The sequence below is a fragment of the Trachymyrmex cornetzi genome, unplaced genomic scaffold (genome assembly GCF_001594075.2).
Source record: "Trachymyrmex cornetzi isolate Tcor2-1 unplaced genomic scaffold, Tcor1.1 scaffold26, whole genome shotgun sequence".
In the NCBI taxonomy this organism is placed as follows: domain Eukaryota; kingdom Metazoa; phylum Arthropoda; class Insecta; order Hymenoptera; family Formicidae; genus Trachymyrmex; species Trachymyrmex cornetzi.
In genome coordinates this window covers 1,249,798-1,271,446 of record NW_017297270.1, presented here as the reverse complement: position 1 = coordinate 1,271,446, position 21,649 = coordinate 1,249,798, and the positions used below count along the sequence as shown (strand labels likewise).

Here is a 21,649-nt window from a genome sequence, read left to right as displayed (position 1 = left end):
ATAATCCATAAATGTAATACCATATATGAATATTTTCTTTTAGTTATTCATATATAGAATATATATATACATAAAATTAATTTTTTTATATACAGAAATATATGCGCATACGTACTATATGTTCTTTTTATATTCGTGCTTTTTATATTTATCTCAATAGGAACTTAAAATATTTTTATAATTCATATTGAATAATCTGAATAAATATTTGCAGCATCATAATTAAAGAATGAATTAAGCAGAAGTATTCATAATCAGAGTGTTTATTTATAATTAGAATTTAAAGCATTTTAAAGATAATGATAAAGATTTTTACTTCAGTTGAATAGATATGATTGGAATTTTAAAATTATAAAACGCTCTGGTTTACTTGCGTATATATATATATATATATATATATATATGTGTGTGTAAATAAAATAATCGTACATACGTCTTTGTGTAATTACGTTTATAACTAATCTATCATGATGATACTTTGTATTTATGTTTGAAGTTATTGTTAACATCCATAATTTTTATAAATATTTAATCTGGACTAATTGAAAATAACTAGCTGCAAACATTTATTTGCAGTTTATTAAATAATAACAATGAAAATCTACAACAAAGAATGATTCCTTCAAAATTTTATCAAAATATTAAAGTATATTTTTCCATTCCGTTTATTATTAACTTTCCAAGGATTGAAGTACATTATTAATTATCTTTAAAGTGCTATATATATATAAATGTTTTATTAAATTTTTGGATGTAATGGATACGAACAATATTTACTCTATTATTTATACTATTGCAAGATTTTATTACATAAATTTGTTACTAAATTTATTACATAAGTATATATAATTACATATGGGACATATTTTTAATAAAGTTTTGTATATTTATATGTAACTATTTATATAAAATTATGTACGAAACATGTTTTACTGGGAAAGGGAAGGATATTGGAACATAGAAATGGAGATATAGAGATAAATATAATTAATACTTAGATAAAACGAGTTATTAAAGGATAAATGTTTAAAGACAACCTATTGCAGTAAACAGGCTCACTGCAAGCAGGTGTGCAAGTTGTGCATTGCATAAAGGCGTATTAATAAGGGGGAGGACGATAAATTCTAAAAATCCATTTTCCATTCCTAACACTAATTCCATGTACTCACTTTCTATCAGATTTAATTTCTTCCGAAATGAATACTAAGTACTGTAAACCTTTTCTCTAACGTTAAAGGAATGACAAATACTCAGATGAATGATAGTCGATTTAGATATATTATTGTCTTTATTTTTAAAAAATAAAAATTCTGTCACTTGTGCGTAAGACCTCACCCCATCCTCGCGTCATTAAGGTGGTTGTATTGTAAAATGACTTTTCTTAAAATTTGTTTGAAGCTTTTACTATTTGAAGATAATGATATTCTCTATACATACGTATCATTTTGAGAGATGGGAGGGGAGAGGGTAACCAGGCATGTTTAAAATATAATTGTGCATTTGAAAATATTTTTAATATGTGCTAGACAAGGAATTCCCTGTGCCAGACAAGGAGCGACAGTATATTTTATAGCGCAAAAACGGTATTTAGAAATTCTCTCAAAAACTAAAGAACTATAAATAAATATAATACGAATTTCCTAAACTGTAGAAAATGATAATCGGACAAATATTAATTATAAAACCTTAGAAAGAGTTGCTTTACTACTTCACTAATATCCACTTCGCTTATCAACTCATTCTCAAATACCGGCGCACAGTGAGGAAATAAAATTACTATGGAGAATTAAAAATTACTGTAGGGAAATAAAAATTATTGTTAAAAAATTGCGATCTGCAGCAATTTTTTAACAGTAATTTTTTTTCACCACCGTACGGTGCCCTCATGCGCTGGTGCTTCAGGAGATTGCCTCCCTTACAGGTCGCTCCTATACGATACAACCACCTTAAAAGGGATACGCTCCTGTTCAGCATTAGTATTTTAAGTAAATATTTTACAATCAAAGATAACACAGAATAAACCTTAGGTAATGCTAATGCCGACATTGTAACTTTCAAATCTTATAACTCGAAAAGTACTGATTAAAAAGAAGCTTTATTGTAGTGTTTTCAAGAGCTCTTAACACCAACTATTAGATCTGAAATAAAAATAGGGTATTTCATTTAAAAAAATTGATTTGATCTTTACCTGACCTTGGTGGCGCCATCCAAGGCAAATTACGATCAGTAAATAGATCATTTTAAACCTTAAAATATTTGTGTATGAAACATTTTCCTTAGAAATGTTTACTTTTCAAGACATTTAAGAGATCTTTTTGTACACCCTTACACACACACACACACACGTTATAATATATACTATATATATATATATATATATATATTTATAGAAAGTCAATATTAATAATTAACGAACATAAATTTTAAACTATAAAGGAAGTTATTGGATCAGTGCAAAAGTTCGTGTCCGATTTATTATTCAAACAGCTGCTATTTTTATTAAAAATAAAATAAAATCAAAATCTTACTCTATCTGATGAGAGAATTTAAGAATCTATTTTTTTTAATTGTGATGGTTTTGATGGAGTTATGAGCAATCAAAATCAAAATATTCATTTTATTTAATTTACAACAACTCTCTTCTCTTAGTAACAAAAAATCGTAGGAACATTAAAAAAACGATTTTATAGGGAAAACTTCAAACTTTTACGATAAAGAGTCGAAAATTTTCTTAAATTTTTTTTAGCATGCTACAAACTTACAAAGTGAAAAGAAAATTTTTCTTTTTTTCAGCTCGTAGTTTTCTATATGTAAAAATTACAAAACTCACATAAACTCTCAAAAAATATAATAACTATTCGAAAGTAGAGATTTCAAGCTTTAAAACCCTTTTTTTAAATTTAAATTTCATTTATTTTTAACAAAATTGCAGCTGTTTGATCTTTGAATAATAAATTGGGCATGAATTTTTTTACTGATCCATATAAGGTAAGAATTATAAGAAATAAATAAAACATAAAATTAATGTATTCTTGCTATACCTTTATGAAGAATCAAGTATACATATATGCAGGGTAAATAGTGGTAGAGAGAGAGAGAGAGAGAGAAATTTAAACGATTTAAAGCTTTTTATATAAATTATGCACATATATTGCTGTATTTCTTTCATAGTTTAAGCTTGTTACTATGAAAAAATCGGAAAATCGACGAAAATATTTGCATTTTTTGATTATTACATTTTGTTAAAATTATCTTTTTCGAAATAGAATTACAATAATTCATAAATATATTTTTTAGAAAAATTACAATGTTATGAACAAAATAAGTACGATAGTTTATAGTAAAATAAAGACAGAATTAATAGATAAAGACCAATATCGAACTACTGTTATAAAATGCAGTCGAAAGAAGAACTAAAACCGGTTTAATTCTTTTTAATTTAATTAACATTTATTTAATGACGCTAGTCTAATTTATTTAACAAAATAATACAAACCGCGTGCACGTTTCTATTTTATGCTCTTTTTAATTCTTAATTGTTATTTTTGAAAATAATAAGTTACTTTTATAAACAGTTAAAGCTTTTGAGTAATCATTACGGCCATATCGAATCGTCAGAAATGATTACCCGGGAAAAAATGTTTCATATATAATTATATATAGTTATATATAAAATATGTCCATTTATATAACATTGTTTTCCCTGGTAAAAACACAATAATGATGAGAAATGACATGTTGATTTTTGTTACGTAGTGCTATTTCTATATAAATAAAGACAATTTGGATAAAATGAAATGATGAGATCGCTTTGAAATAATTGTAAAAACGGACGAAAACTATATTCTTATCCTCACTGACAGTCAGTAAATAATCGTAATAAGTGATAAAAGTCTATTTCATGATATCTTTAAATTAAAATGATCAAACATGTTCAGCTCAAGTTGGATACAGAGAGAATCCATAGAATCATAAGACTATTATATAAAATATCTATTCCAAATGTGTGATGCTTTGACTGGCAACTTTTGATATTACTTTTGCAATATATATAGCTCGTTCCTTTGTGAGAGATAAATCATTCATATTGTTTTTTTTTTACAAATTAATATTTATTAATCGTAAATCAATACTTTCTTCTCCTTTTTCTTGAAAGCGCCTAAAGCGTTCGGCTCCTCACTGCAACATATAGTATTAGTTTTGTGACGTCAGAAGCCAAAGATCATGCAAGTTTATCCTTTCACTATACTATACATCGCAATAAGTTAATCTTTGTTCATATCACAACTTATTCTGGTTACTCTATTATGATGTAAATTGAAATAATTCTACGGACACAGAACATTTTTTCAAGTCATTAAATAGCTTCAAAGTTTATTCATACTTGAAGATTGTTATTCCAGTGGTTTATATTTTCGTTAAAAATGGATTATAAATTGATCATATCTCAGAATAAATTGATGTTTTTCCGTATTTATGCTGAATAGCATAAATTAATGAAGTTATGTACTCTGAGAACATTCGTTTGATTCGTGAGTTATCAAATGGTTTTGAAATTTGATCGATTTATATATATATACAGAGTGCCTCAAAAGTTTTTGCCAATCGCTTTTGTATAGATAGAGCGGATCAAACTGAATCGAAAAGTTTTCTACTATTTTGCAATTTTCGCAATAGTTAACAAGATATTAATTACTAAACCTTGCCAAATATTGGTCTTGAATAATTTTTTACTCAAATACTATCAACTTTACAGAAAAACTGCAAGAGATAAAAATCATTAATTTTCTTTTCATAAAGTTCTGAGAATTTTTTAAGAATTTTTTATTAACTTTTTAGTACTGTATTTTTTTATTTTTACCAACATGAGAAAATACGGTATTAAAAAATTCTGAAAAAATTCTTAAAAAATTCTCAGAACTTTATGAGAAGAAAATAAATGATTTTTGTCTCTTGCAGCTTTTCTATAAAGTTGATAGTATTTGAATAAAAAATTATTCAAGACCCAATATTTGGCAATTTTTAGTAATATCTTGTTAATAATTGTAAAAATTGCAAAATGGTAGAGCACTTTTCGACTCAGTTTAGTCCGCTCTATCTACACAAAAGTGATTGGCAAAAACTTTCAGGACACCCTATATATATGTGTGTGTGTATATATATTTATTAATGCAGAACAATTTTAAACAAAGAACCCAGGTAGCAAGCTACGTCATTTTGTCGTCATTTTGACGTCAGCTTGCTACCAGGGAAGAATTCTTAGCATATATTTCATTTATATATGCGTTCGTGCGTGCGTGCGTGCATGCGTGTTATTGAAGATAAAAATAATTATAAAAAGATTCTTTTATTTCAATTGAATTTTTTACTTAATTTCCGACTTAATAATTGTAGTAGAATATACTGAAGGCCGAATATCGGTCGAAACGTTTATGATTTTCAATTGGTAAAGATTATTTTAAATATATTACATCGCAATAAACAACCAACGTATTGGCTGTATGCTCCTTTTTTAATCTTTAACTATAAAAAGCTTGATATTAGTTCGTCTTCGAAAAATAAAAAAGAAATCTGAATACTTATAAATTTATTGATGGAGATTTCTTCGCGAAGATAAAATATTTACTAAGAAATGATATATAGTTTAATTATATGAATAACTTGTTTTTTTTTTCTTTTAAATTAATAGGAGAGTGGGAAAATTCCGAACTTATGTTTTTTTTTCCAGAATTTAGTAGGGGAGAGTGAGGGGAATTGCGAACACGAAGTGAACACGAACGATACTATTACAGTACATAGCAGTATATTAGAGTAGTGATAACCTCTCACTTCTAGCACCTAACGATAGTCCGATATATTCTCAGTATCGCACTATAATACGTGTGACCATATAATACTATTTAAGGTAAATCATTTTATTTCATATTATTTTTAGATGTTTTTAATGTGGAAAAGAGTAGGGGAATTACGAATTCCTAAGGGAAAAGTTAAATAAACTAAAAAACAGAACCCGATTTGACATTGCCCCCGCTTGCAGCGGATAATTACGAACGGTACGCATATATAAGGATTTTGTTCCTTATTTAACATTATTAATATTGATATTTTATTTTTATATTGTTATATTAATGTTAATTATTATAATTGAAAGTCAAATAATTGGAGTCTCTCCTTTGAATAAAGACTTCTATATATAATAATTGATAAATATGATCGTTGACTTTAATTTAAATTTTCCCTTATAAATTCGCAGTTTTTTTACTCTCTTCTCTAGTTAATTATTAATACTGTTTGATACGTGATCGTTTGATATTTGATATTTGACCATACAATCATAGAGAAAGGTTAATTCTATTACAAAGTTATGTCTAATAATAAGTAAACATTTTTTTTGTCTAATATCTTTTGAAGGATAAGTATACGCTGACATCGTTCTTGAAAAATTGTAGATATAAATTTGAAAATTATATATTTTTCGAATTTATAATTCAAACAATTCGGTTATATTAATTGTTCATCCAAATTTTTTATAAGAATTTCAAACTCAACTAAAAAATTAATTTAATATCATTGTGCACGAGATTTGCGATTAGATAATAAGCCTTACAAGAAACAGATTCAAGTATTCTTTTACGAATTGATAAGTTTTGGATATGTGTAGTACAGATCGAAAAAAACCAGTTTTACGTAAGATCATTTCAATGATGTAAGCGTATTATCGAAACGATAAAAGATATACAAATGTGTTCAATAAAACTTTTATGATTTTAAAAGCACTTTATAATGATATATTTAGATTTTTTGGAAATGTTATATTTTTCTTTAATGTTTTTGAGAATTTTGTAAAATTTTGTAAATGAAAGTAAAGCTTATTTAAAGTCAAATTTAATAATATACGTCAACATCATTTTCTAAAAATACGTTTTTGAGGAAATGAGCTATACAAAAGTCAACATCCGTCAATTTATTTACTTAACAGCATCTTCTCTCTTTTCTTTTATAACTTTTTGCAATATAAAATAATATCTTATATAATATATTTTATATTATCTAGTTAATTAGATAAAAAAGTATATTGTGACTCACAAAGTGGATTAAATGTACAAAACGATTATTTACGTCTAATAGTCTAATTCAAAGAAGGTAATCAAAGAAAAAATGGCCTTTTAATATTAATATAACATATATATAAAGAAACATCTCTAATCTTCATGCTATAAATATATCTTTATTTATGAATTTTCAAGAAAATAAAGAAAGAAGTAACTATGTTTATCATCGATCAGTTTTGTGAGTCATTGTATAATGTGGCACATTTCACGTCAGGAGTCCACCTAAAAATGAAACTGCTTGGGACTTTTTAAATGATCATGAAGACGTGTATTATACATGTAATGTTAAAGGCCAAAAAAATAAATATTACGTGCCTTGCATCCAAGATATTACAGGTATAGTCGTTTAAAGAAGTTTTTTTTGTTACTTGTAAACTAAAATTACAAAATACACAAAATTTTTATAGACATGAATTTTTTAGGATGTTTAGATTAGATAAAAAAGTTAATTTTAGCAAGAAAAATTTAGTAATATGAAAAAAATTAATTTTTTATTTTTAAATGAGTGTAAATGAAAAATTATATCTACTTTTAAAAATCTAAAAAAAATTCTCACAAAATTTCAATACATGTAAAATGTGATATCATAAGGGAAATTTTAAGATTGCAGAAGGATCCACTCGTAAATGAATATTTTTTTCAAAACAAAATTAGAATTTCAGCAAAATCATAATATAAAACAAGTAGATTTTTTTAAAGATATTTCCTTTTACATATAATTTTACAGTGTATTACTGTTTAATTAGCTAGCGATCGTAAATATTTCCTATTTTAAAATTTTTATTTATATTTTTTTTTCGTTTCTTTTATAAAATAAACGAAACTTTTTTACAACCGCTAATAAATAATCAATCAATAATACATTAAATTATATGTAAATAGAAGTATCTTAAAAATTTATTTGTTTTGTAATGATTTGTTTGAAATTCCAATTTTTCTCTCGTTTTTGAAAAAATATTTGTTTACGAGTGAATCCCAAAATCTCCTGCGATCCTAAAATCTCCTTTATTGTATTATATTCTACATATGTTATAGTATTTTTCAGAATTTTTTTTAGTTTTTTAAAAGAGCATATGATTTCTCTTTTTTAATTGACATGTGGAATACAATTTCAGACAGCATATATGCATCAACATCGGATATAGGACATCTTATATGTCCGTTTCTACATATATCAATGTAGTTTACTTTAAATCTCGGTCCAACTAATTCTTTATGTTTTTCTAGATCTAAGAAGTAGAAAAAGAGATAAAGAGTAAATTGAACCGAGATTAAAGTTACTTATATAATCTATATTGATAGAAACGAGCATTAAAGACGTTATTAAGACATCTTTTAGATACCATATTTAAAAGTTATAAGTATTTTCGAAATGTCCTATAACTTTTTAAAATAATGCAACAACTCACATTAATAAATGTACATGATGCATAGGTTTAACCGCAACTTCGTGCGCCATAAGGATATGCATTGCTATAAAAGCATTCATCGTTTGCGACGCATTAACAGTCTAGTGCGGGAATTTATTTTATCAACTGTTATTATTCACTGCAGTTAGTAAAAACATACAGGTATGTTGATTTTTTTATTATTATCCTATATAGCCAAGTCTGCTAACATGATTTGTCATATCAGATACTAACAGTAAAAATTGTATAAGATGTGCCGTGACAACATAATGCTGTGAAACTTTTTAATAAATTGGAGTATTGTGCCTTTTAATTTATTTATTAATAATTTGAGAAATAAATTTATAAGAGAGAGAAATTTAACTTTTATTTCATGTTTCAAGCAGTCAGTAAACAATTCTCCATTGAAAAAATTGTTCGGATTTCAAGCAATTAGTTTAGTATCTGAATTTTCTATTGGAATTGTGGAAAAATTAAGTGATAGAAAAAATACTATACATATTTTTAGTGCTCGATTTCTCCCGTATTTTTGTCATGATGCAGTGCAAGTAGATAAACTCGATTTCTAACGACATTTTGTCAGTATAATATGACATGTTATGTCCAAACCCCGAGAATTTTATTTGTATTTATTCTCATTAGTCGTGTTTTGCGTTTTGCCTATAAGAATACGAGACAAATCCTATAACGACATCGTATGATGATAAACGAAAAAAAACTATCCATAATCTATTATAATATATGTAATATAATATTTGGTATGTTTCTGTCATTATTTTATGACAGATCACGCAGTATTTTTGCTGTATTTTGTTATTATTTTTTGAGACTGCAGCATATATGTGCTCGATTTCTCCCGTATTTTTGTTGTCATGCAGTGCAAGTAGATAAACTCGATTTCTAACGACATTTTATCAGTATAATATGATATCATGTTATGCTCAGTGTTATGTCCAAACCCCGAGAATTTTATTTACGTTTATTTGGCAAGAGAAAGGATTGAAAAGGAGGGGATATGGAAGGACACGGGTTAGATAACTTTATTTCGCGGATATATATATATGCGCAGAGGCGCAACCTGCGAGTCAAACGCATGATTCCGAGATATGGCTCATGTTCTGCTCGTATAGAAAGTAACTATTGAGAAATATGATTATTCATAAGTTATCGTAAGTAGTTTATATTATTGGAGCGAAAATTTTTAGGAAAAATTACAAATTACTATTCGCTTCAATATTGAACTAGTTACAATTCAAAGCATTTACCATTCATTACTATTAGAATCGTGAATAGTTTACTATTGGAATAAATAGTAATTATAAATAGTAACTATTTCATAGCGATTTTCATGAGAATCTATTAGTGTTAATTTGATTTGACTAATATCAATTAGATTTTCGAAAATCTATTAGTATTTTGTAATGTAAAATGTTCAATTTTTACAATTAAATATAAATATATAGATTAGAATTTGCACAATATATACACGCACGCGAATGTACGTGTCGTTTGTGTGAAATATTTTCAAGTCAAATATGAAAAAATGTCGGTACGGACTTACAATATTATTATCACATAATTAGTTAATACAGTAAATTATCTGCCAATAATAGTAATTATTATCCAATTACTATTCAGTCACGTTGTTGCCAACAGTTACATTGAAGTTATATAACTATAGAAATTAAGTAGTAACTACAGAAAAAGCCCGAAATATTTCACAGAATGTATCAAAAATATACAAAAAATATTATCTCCAAAATTTCCTCCAAATCCGTAAAATGAATCCTCGGAAATGATAGAAATTGATCGAAAAATATATATTCCCAAATTTCTCCGAAATTATTTTCTAATGAATTCCTACAAAAACTTTCCAATGTTAATATAATTCTGACAAATTTTCGGATTAATTCGAACAAAATTTCGGATAAATTCTGATAAGTTTTCGAACAAATTTTGACAAGTTATTTTGTCGGGCGGTGCCACGGTGAGAAAAGAAGATAATCAGAAAGATCACATTGCGAATGGAAAAAGATTATATATTAAAATGTTTGTTAACAACATAAGAAAAGGTGGTTCTAAATTTAATAGAGCGGTATAAAGAAAAGGATAAGAAATCATAATAACGAATGTTACGATATTCGCAATTAAACGAAAAATATTCTCAGCTAACGCTGAAAATATAACAACACTGAAAAAAATTTATGTATAATTTTACATGGAAATTACATGTTTATGACTGGAAAATTACCTAAATATAATTGGAAATTTACAATTATCGTAAATTTCCAATCATATTTAAGTAATTTTCCAGTCATAAACATGTAATTTCCATATAAAATTGCTTGAATTTTCTTCAGTGAACACTTATATCATTCCTGAAAAGTTCTATTTGTATTTCCAATGTGCGATATATTCCGGAATAACAGAAGAATTTTCATAGAATATTCAAATATTAATGAAAGAACATGTTCAGAATTAATAAACACATGTTCAGATCATTATGTGAATACTTCTTGTATGTATCACGATAAAATACTATCGAGAGAGAGAAATTAAAGAGAAAATACTTAACAGAACTTTAATTTTATCAAAATATTACAAAGTATGCATTGGCCATCTTATCTGATTTTTAGGAAAAAGATGGCCATGATATTAAGACAGCCATAGTATTTATAAATAAATAGTGAAAATAAAAGTATTAATTATACGTCACATTGCAATTTACGTACCTTTATTGTGTATGTAATGTTGATTATGGCAGCTTAACTGTAATTTATTAGACATTATAACAGTTTTTAACAGACACGTGCAAAACTTTGCAGATAGTCGAAAGAAAAAATATTAGATAATATTTATAATATTGTTATTTTGAACAGTGTACTCATATGAATTACTGTAAATATTGATTATCTTTAAGAATGACTATAAAATGTACTATTTATCAATTATTGGAGAAATTATGGCCTATGGCCATCTTTTCCGTATGGCCATAATACCCTAGTTTATCCTAAAGAGTATTCAGCCACGCGCAAGGTGTTTTTTGCGAATTTTAAATATATAACATTCGCAAAAAGCATAAAATACAAAGAGCATTCAGCCACGCGCAAGGTGTTTTTTGCGAATTTTAAATATATAACATTCGCAAAAAACATAAAATACAAAGAGCATTCAGTTACGTGCAAGATGTTTTTTGCGAATTTTAAATATATAACATTCGCAAAAAACACCGCGCGCACGGCTGAATGCTCTTTGTATTTTATGTTTGTGATTGTGATATAATTTCTTTTAAGAAAAATTGAAATCACTTAAATTAAAATAGGAAGATCATTCAATAAGAACACGACGATATATATACTTAGGTTTTATTAGTGGTAGGTATAAAAATTAAACCCATTACTTACGTTATATTCTTTAATTTAGTATGGGGTTTTAACTTGGCACCAGTTCTTGATATTAAATTTTTTATATGAATAATATATAAAATTTTATGAAATTTAACTTGGCGCCAATTGTTGGCTATGACTTGATTTAAATAAAGTAAATTTTTTGATATAATAATTTTTGAAAGAAAATTAAAGCTATTATTTGGGTTGGAATAGAAAAACTTTCAATGAGAATATAAAAATACGTAGCATGTCATTTAGGTCATATTTTGTTATATATAAATTAATAAAGATAATACTTTTTTCGAAGAGCGCGTACTTTTAATGCCTTTTTTACCTTTTTTAAAAAGATAAGTTTGTTTAGTTATCGACACATCTAGACTTCTTTTTCATATAGTGTTCCAACCGTCTGTGAATGATGCATATTATATTGTTTTGTAGGTGACTCGAATTTCCACGGGGAAGGTACGACTAATTCGATATACCTACGCAATTTGAAGCACTTCTACGACGTTGTTCTATGCTTTCTGAAGAAGGCTTAAAATGAGCCGTAACGTGTAAGCACGCGAAGACTTCGAATGTATTAAATTGGCTTTTTAGTTTATTATTATTTTGCGCACTAATTTCCGCGTCCGACTCCTATTGCCTTCTATCTTATTATTTTTATTGTTAGGGAGTCTTTATTATCTATATTATTATCATTGTTAGGGCGTCTTAATTATCTATATTATTATCTACAGAGACAATCAATTTCACCCGCAAACACATTAGAACCTCCATTGATAAAAATTTCGAATTTTAATACAATATCTAACAAGTACAATAATCCACAAGTCAGATATCTTGGGATCATTCTTTATTTCATTCTCTGGTAAAGTCCGGCAATCTTCAATGGTCTCAATAAATTATATGTTTTGCTGAGATCTGTACAGCCTTTCATCAATTAAAAAAATTCTCTATCTCTGAAATAAGATTCTTTTATATGTATAAGATGTGTGCCAGACCAGCTTTATTGTATGCTGTACTCGTCTGGGCGACAGGAATATAGTGACACGTTGACAGAGTGCAGAGAATACAAATTTTGCAGAGAGAACAAATTTCGAAAAATATCCATAATAATCGCAGGAGCATCTATATCTGACTTGTATTTAGAATCAAATATGGAATATGTCGACGTTGTGATTACTGCACTAATTTCTCGTGCATATAATGACAAACACATTAATCCGTTTATCTGTAATAAGGCCAATAATATTATAGAAGACATTCCGCTTAGATTAAAGTGTCTCCTCAAACTTTACTAGTCCTTCATACAGAACAAGCAGATGAATAATCACACATTAACTGCTGATCCCGATGATATATTCCCGCATGCGTATTATCGGAGCGAGCCATTATGATCTCTTATGGCGGGTGGATTGCCTGGTCTTCTGCATGAAATTGAAATTATTACATTTTTAATGTATTGATTATTAAATAATTATCTCATATCTTTTCACATTTAGATTGGATTTCTCTCTATACAGTTGCATGTGCTTTCGCATACATTGTCTTAGCATCTGTTTACCATTATTCTTTAGCTGATTATTGTCTTTTGGCTTGTTATTTTTCTCTCATTACTTGTCTGGTCTCTATTCGGGTTGATATGCATCTATGGAGCTGTAATCAAGATTATAGGGTTTTTTGTAAGTTTTTCCTTATCTTTACACTCTGGATTTTTAATTGTCTTTATCCAATCTATTTTACTCTTGATCTTGTTGGTATTATATAAGTATTACGCAGATTATGAGCTGTGTTCCTAGGTACTGCAGTTCCAAATTTTAACTGATCCGAAGAAAGAAAAACTAAACCTCGCATGGAAATCGTATGCGTGGATGCAGTGGATTCTTGGGCGACGCGGGGAGCGACGGCGCCACGGCGATGGGGGATGAGGTGCAGTGAGAGCTAGCTACGATTGATGCGATCTCAAAACCTTAATCTGGGCTCTAGTAATAAAGAAGATTACTTTGCTTCTGCTTGTTTTAAGAAAGGTAAAGAAAAGCATTTCACATATTCTATATGTAAAAAAGATAATCATCGAGATAAAGATTGTTATTTTAGATAGAAAAAGAAGAAAAACATAATACAGATGTATCTTTTCTTACTGGGCTGATAACCTGTTGAATTTCTTGATTCATAGTATTGTAGTAAAATTAACAATGGACAGACTTTATCAGACAATTATTATTAGTCGTACATGATGGCCGTGTTTATATATTAGTGCTAGTTGTCAGTACAGTATAGTATACGTAACGAGAACTATAGATTTTCAGTATTGGTAGTCAACTGACAGTAATACACTAACATGGTCAATATTATGCACTTAATCATTACAATTCCAAAAAAGTACAATAACGTAATCAAGGGAATCAAGAACAATAAAACTCGAAGTCTCGCAGTTTTAAGTGCATCTACAGAATCGATCTTTCCAAGTATAACAAAATTCTTTGATCAAAGAGAATTTTCGCTCTATAAAAGGAAAAAATTTTGCGATTTTTTTTACATTTACAGTCAATAGATATGAAGCATGGACAAATGCAGGAAGTCAGAGGTTTATTACAGCTACAGTTATTTGACAATTTACATTTATATGCAGAAATATCAAAAAATTTCGCTGTTTTAGTCTTGTGTATTTCTTGAATACTTTGATCTTGAATATTTCAAAATCCTTTTTGAACTCAGATTTTTCTTTATCACTGTTGTAATAAGACTTTCGTTTGTGCCAGTACTTGTTATAATACGAAGAAATCATTTGTACAACTCTGGTGTACTGTCAGAATAGATGCTGTCAAATACAACAATTCAATTTTATTAGCCATCGCATCCACTATTGCTGAGAAAGTAATCTTCTGTGGAGGCAATTCGGAAGATAATGATATAATGTACTTTTGTTCAAAACAACAGCGAATAACGTTAACATAAGATGGAAGATTTGTAGGACTTTAGGAGAGTCAAAAGTTAAAAAATCTTTAGCAAAGTCAAATGTGGAATAAGTGTAATTTTTTTCGAGAAATACCCAAGCAGAACAACAAGTCATTATAATATCAAAATGATGTCAAAATTATTCTAAAATGATCATTAAAAGTCATTTTTTAATCATTTCCGATTAGATCATTTTGACGTTATCGTGACTTACTGTTCTATTTGGATAGGTATGTGTATTCGGATTTTCTTATTCGAATCCATCCATTGTAAGGAGAAAAAAAATCAAAAGCAACAAAAAACAAAGGAAGCCAATGTACATGTGTTAAGGTACCATTACATGCAAGCGTCAAGCGTCGAACATCTACGCAGAACATTATCGCGCAGAAGTTTGAATCTCTAAGACTCCTGCGCAATAATCTTCTGCACAACTTCTTGGCGCAAAATGGTAAATTATGAGAGGTTATATTCTGATATACACTACTATCCTAACATATAATGCTGAAAATTTATATTTATTTACATTATATAGTGTAAACTATAAGATTCCTCTATTAATGTATCTTGTACATTAAATTCAATTTCAGTAAAATTATTAAACATATTACTGTTTATGCTCTGACGCTCGACGCTTGACTCTGCCATGTAAAATATCAAACGTATATCTATCTCATTTTAAATTCTAAAAGTGTACACTAGTTCAGCCACAGAAAACAGACCTCTTAAGTGACTTGAGAGTTAAAGCGAGTTTTTGACGATGAATATTCATTTGTGTTTTATTCTCAGTTGCTAGATTGTGGATTCACCAAGATTTATATCTGTTGACGTATACAATAAAAAAACTTTCCAAGTATTATACTCATCCACGATAACAATGCAATCTTTATCTAGATTACTTTTAAATTGAACTACTTTGAATTTCACAAATTCAAATATTTCATTACAAGTATCAGTATAAACTTTAAATTTTCTATATGACGATTTAGAGTTCGAAGAGAAGGCAATGAAAAATTATTTAACATAATTCTTGATATCCATGCGATTCGCAAGCAAATTTTAAGCAATAAACAATAGTATTTTAAGTGGCTTAAATTTAAAAATATATAAAATTAATAAGGAGCATTCAGTCACAACGCTAGATGTGTTATGCTAAAGTCATATATTTCAAAATTGATAATAAATTAGGTAGACGTTTCGGTCAAAATTTGACCATCATTATGGACTCCGAACCAAGGCATTATAAAAAATTAGTCTCAGAAATGATACACATAAAGAGACAAAATATAAGTTTAAACAAGCAAAATAATACAGAACGATTTCCTGAGATTTATCTACCAATTATAACTCCTCCAAAATAATAAGTTTCTATCCCCTCTAGTTGGCCTTCCACTTCCTTCCTTGTCATCATGCTAAACATAATATCTGCTTCTTCCGCGTTGTGTGAAAACATTTAGTCAGCAATTGTCGTGCATATATATTCCAAGTTTTGTTAACAGAGAAATTACCGGTCATACCAGTGTGTTATCTCACTCTATTCAAGATTGTGCACAAATACGTGGTATATTTCTTAAATTTTGAATAAAACTTTATTGCAATATAAAATGTAATTGACATATATAAATCAATAAGATTCGATTCTGGTTTTTTAAAAAAATTTTAAAATTTTCTGACAGTATTAGGGAATCACGTGTAAAAACAAGACTGAAAGTTTCAACCTGGCATACGGAAGGATATTCGCACGTACCGATAAGAATCTTACTTCGTTAAATTTAAAATCACAACTTTTATTCTCGCATTGTCGTAATGATGCTAATCTATAAATGAAATGTATATCAGAGTATAAAATACATTGTGGCACGTATAAGACACATCACATTTTTGACAGAAGTTGTTTTACGTCATTGTAGTTGAATGAGTAATTATGTAATTCGTATTTGACTTAAACTTGCAAAAAGACATGCATATCGATTTTCACGTGGACATAGGAAATTTATCTAATGTTGTTTCCTTTTTTTGTATTGTAACAACTTTTTTTATATGATTGCACTGAAGATGGTCAAATTTTGACCGAAACGTCTATCTAATTTATTATCAATTTTGAAATATATGACTTTAGCATAACACATCTAGCGTTGTGGCTGAATGCTCCTTATTAATTTTATATATTTTTAAGCAATAAGTTTTGATTAATGTATCGTTATTCTAATGTGGTATTTTTTTATTAACAATAGTCAAAATTTTAATCAGATCTTCATTAAATAGCTTATTCATAGCATTCACTTGTGTCATCGATCGTACTTCCTGTTGCAATCTCTCTTCAATTTTATTTTCGTTTTCTGTAACTTTATCGCCATTCTTCTGCTTCCTTTCACTTCGCAACCAATTCTTCTCCATTCTTTTCAATATTTGTTCATATTCAGAAATTGTCTTAGGACGATGTAACGTCAACTCAGCTTTTGCATTTTTACTCTACTTTTCTATGGCATCTACGCTGTTGTTTTGTGACAGTTCCAAAATCTCTGTTGTATCTCTATTTCCTCGTTCTAAAATCTCAACTGTATTTATATTTACTTGATTTATGTTCGTTGAAAAACTCTCTTTCTGGGTAGTTCTTTTTGAAAAACAGTAGAAAATACATTATTACAATTCGCCTGTTATAAATAAGAAAACTTATCTAAAAAAAAGAAGTATATATTCAAATACATCTATTAACAAAATTATCGCATAAACAAAGTTACACACACATACAAATTTTATATAACTTCAAGTAAATAGGTATAATTCTCAAAGTAATTCTTCTACACACTGGACGCGGAAACGTTTACCGTGCGACAAAAGCAGTGGCTTATAAGCTTATTTTCCCAACATGTTTATTGGTTACTACATCGCATTTTGCCACGCAACAAATATTTCCACGTCCAATGTGCAGAAGCCATTAAAATCTACACTTTAAGAAGCTTTTGATTAATTTTGAATTTATTCTTATTTTCACTCGTCTTTTTCAAAATAAAAACGTGTTACATCTTCAAAAAATTATATACATAATTTGACGCACTCTATGGAGTACAATGAACTTTTTTTTGCAAACGTTATGATAGTCATCATGAAATATGGACTTTAGCCTTGTAAATTAAAAAAAAACTTTTTGCAGAGGTAATAACGTCAAAGTTATCATTTTTAAAATTCACCAATAAGAAATAGAAGTAATGTCATAACAATCAAAGCTAACTATTTAATGCTTAAATAATTCAATCTGAATAACTATATATACTATAATATATATATATATACCTGCATATATATCATTCAAACTGTACACCGAATTGGTTTTCCGGACTTATAAACGCAATTAAAGTACTGCTTACTAATGTCACGAATTAAATTGACAAGCAATTTTAATAATTTGATGCTCAATTAGACACTCTGTTAAAAAAATGTTAATATGCTAAAAAACTATAAAAAACTTATTGCAAAAAATATTACCTTGACCGGGAGTCGAATCCGGACCTCTTGTATTCCGTACGAACGGCCCAAGCCTTTAGATTACCGAGAGTAGTTCTATTTCTTTTTGATGAATTTTTAATTGTACGATCCAGTAAAATTCTTATTGTCTAATTATTTTAGTTCAATTACCTCCTCGTGGTACGCATCAGACAATAATGATAATGATAATTATCCACAACGAAAATCATACAAAACTTTTTTTTTAATTTGCGAAAACAAAGTCCATACTTTTAAATAATTGAGCCGTTTATTTTGAAAGTGGCCTAAGTCCATTTTTCAACGTTTTGTTGTTGACCTTTGTAGTAGCGTGTACAACTTGAAATTAGCTGTCATAAACATTTTTTTTTTTAAATGGATTTAGGTCACTTTCAAAATAAACGGCTCAATTATCATGACATTAGCAAAAGAAATTCATTACTCCATAAAATGCATCGAACTATATATAATTTTTTGGAGACTTAATTAACATTCCTAGCAGTGCAATTCATCGGCGCAACATTGGTCCACTATATACCCAATGTACGCCAATGTTTAAGCAACGTTTCGCCAATGAATTGTGCTGCTAGGGATGTTCTTATTTTAGAAAAGACGGCAGGCAAGAGTAAGGCTGAGTTTCCACTGAGCGCGTCACGCGTCGCGTCGTCGAAGGAGAGAAAGAGAGGGGTTGTGTATTTATATAATCTTATCTCTTTCTCTCTTTCATGACGCGACGCGTGACGTGCTCAGTGGAAACGTACCATAAGGATAAATTCAAAATTTTTCAAAAATTTCTTAAAGTATAGATTTTACCTTCGAGAATGAAAAAAACTTTTAAATACGACTATTTTTTGCGAAGTTATGTTTACTTGAAGTTTTATTTTAAATTTTAAGATTAAAAGTTTAAAAAGAAGATTTATATTGATCTACAAATTACGTATATACGTATGTTTAACAATGACTCAAAATGGTAAAAAAAGCAATAATTGTGTCTGGCAGTAGGTGCTCAATTTTGCAAGAAATGGCGTTGCAATATGTTAGACGACGACAGATGTATACGTTTAAGTGAGACAGAACAGTAATGTAAGAAATGAATATTAATGATGTGTCACTATTATCGACAATTTTAATTTAAAATTAAAAAAGTCTGTACTATTAATCGATATCGATCAAGTTCGACTATCACTCCAGCACTGCCGGGGTAAGGATTATTTATCGGAATTTTCTTTGTTATATTTTATTTGAAAGAATATAAATATTCGTGAAATAATCATAAAAAATTCATGAATAAATATTTTTGAAAACCACTGTCGCAATATATTTCTAAAGAAATGTACACTGATTGCCATAGTGGTTGACTCCTCGTCAGACTTTTTTCAATGTACGATAAGGAATAATGAAAAGATGCTCATAGTACATGATCACGCATACCTATTCGAAAAACTTCCGTGTCTAATAAATCAGTAATGGTCTCGGGACTTTATGAAGTTAGAATATTGTTTACTTTACAAATATTAATATGCAGAACAAAATATCTTATCTCAATGTAGATTGGGGACCTTATGAAGTTAGGGGAAAAAACGTAAGAAATAAAATAACGTACCTATTTATTTAATATGATAAAAATCTGAAGTACATAAATTTAGATCAAACTTGGCAGCATATTGGAATGTCACGAAGACAGATGCATCTTTTTACAACAGTTGGCACTACTAGTACCAACCGTTACAGAAATATAAAAGGTGCTTATATTACCTACAGTGTTGATAATATCCGATCCTACCCTATAACATTTCTGAAAAATGTGAATATTCCATTATAAAGTACCTTTAAAATCATGAAAGTTTCTTTAAAATATTTTTGTGTATCTCTTATCGTTTAAAATACGTTGTGCGAACATTTAAAGCCCGTTTTTAAAGGAATGTTTCATCCCCTTAACGTTTATAAGAATACTTACTAAAAAATATTCTAAAATTGATGTATATAACATAAAAAACTCGTCGAAATAGGAAGAAGGGCGACTTGGTCTATTTCCTTATTAAATATAAACCTACAAACTCTCTTAAATTTTGTAAGAAATATTTTTTCAACACACACACACAAAAGTGACGAAGCGGCCTTAATCATCACTCGTGACATTTCAAGTACGCTGTAAGGTCACGGAATCATTGGGAAGTCCCAATCCGCGGTGGTGTAATGTTCTTCTTATGTCCGCAATAGTTAGCGATATCATGAATCTCAAATAGAATTCAAATTACTTTTACATGTGAATTAATAAATATATGGATTAATAGCGTTGCGATGAGCTTGAATATAAATTATCTAGTGACGTTTAATCTAGGGAATTATCACGTATGTAAGTATAATACGTAAATTCGATACATGAACGAAAATAAAATCTCAGTGTAATGCAATTGAGAAAAGTCAATTCACTTAGTTCCATCACTGCTACATCTACCTGGGGGGGAAAGTAAGAGAGAATGCGAGACCTTGAGAACTCGCTACCGCCCTCGAGCCTTCATTTACTGGACACTAGCACTGGACGAAGGCGAAATGAAGAAAGGCTCGGGAATGACCGTGCGGTCAGCCGTGTAACAGGGATAAAGCCAACGTCGACAACGTATTTGCTTTCAGTCCGTTCTGACAGACCCTACGACATGTAACGATAAGACAAGATTTTGTCCAAGTGACTTTTCCAGTTTTGACTGCTAGTTCTTTAGTGTGTGCGCTCTATTTCTCAGGCAGAAAGTGCGGTATCAGTTCGAACGCTCGTATCGTTAAATTTTCTAAATACTTTGATCAAAATATTTATTGCAATTTATTACAATTTTGAGGTATCCATGCAATCTACAAAACATATATTATTACATTATATACAATATTATAATAATATACAGAGTGTTTCAAGATTTTAGGGACAAACTTCATGAGATGAAGTTTGTCCCTAAAATTCTATAAGAAGTCTGTGTATAATTCACGTTTTTTAAAATTATATTTTTACAAAAAAAAAACAAAAATAGATTAATAAGAAACATTTTTACTAAAATAGCGAAAATATGGATTAATATTATACGCGCGACGCTGCTATGCGATCAATTACGTACTTCACAACCGGTCTGAATAAGAACGTATAATTCCTTAAAAATGCATCGAAGTATACAAGTTCCTTATTATAAAAATTGTTTCTTTTGGTGAGATCTACTATCCTCTGAAGTTTATCTCTAATGTTCTAAAACACCCTGTATACACACACCACGCGCGCGCGCGCGCAGAGAGGGGGGCGAGGAGGGGGAGGAGAGAG

General features: G+C 28.7%; 1 protein-coding gene and 1 long non-coding RNA gene across 3 annotated transcripts in view; both read left to right on the top strand.

Annotated features, from left to right (window-relative positions):
- The first annotated feature begins 5,820 nt into the window (after positions 1-5,820).
- LOC108761716 (uncharacterized) lies at positions 5,821-12,548 on the top strand. Its single transcript, XR_001940136.1, has 3 exons — positions 5,821-5,905; positions 8,547-8,683; positions 12,349-12,548. It is a non-coding gene; the product is annotated as an uncharacterized LOC108761716 (long non-coding RNA).
- A 1,076-nt stretch (positions 12,549-13,624) lies between these two features.
- LOC108761714 (putative fatty acyl-CoA reductase CG5065) overlaps positions 13,625-21,649 on the top strand; it is a 19,734-nt gene continuing 11,709 nt past the window's right edge. The window contains exon 1 of one of the 2 annotated variants that reach the window (XM_018508411.1): positions 13,625-13,937. In XM_018508411.1, the coding sequence (XP_018363913.1) occupies positions 13,865-13,937 (73 nt within the window). In that variant the 5' untranslated portion in view covers positions 13,625-13,864. Of the gene's footprint in view, positions 13,938-16,354; positions 16,427-21,649 lie in introns of those variants that run through there. The other variant, XM_018508412.1, reaches the window with a different exon arrangement.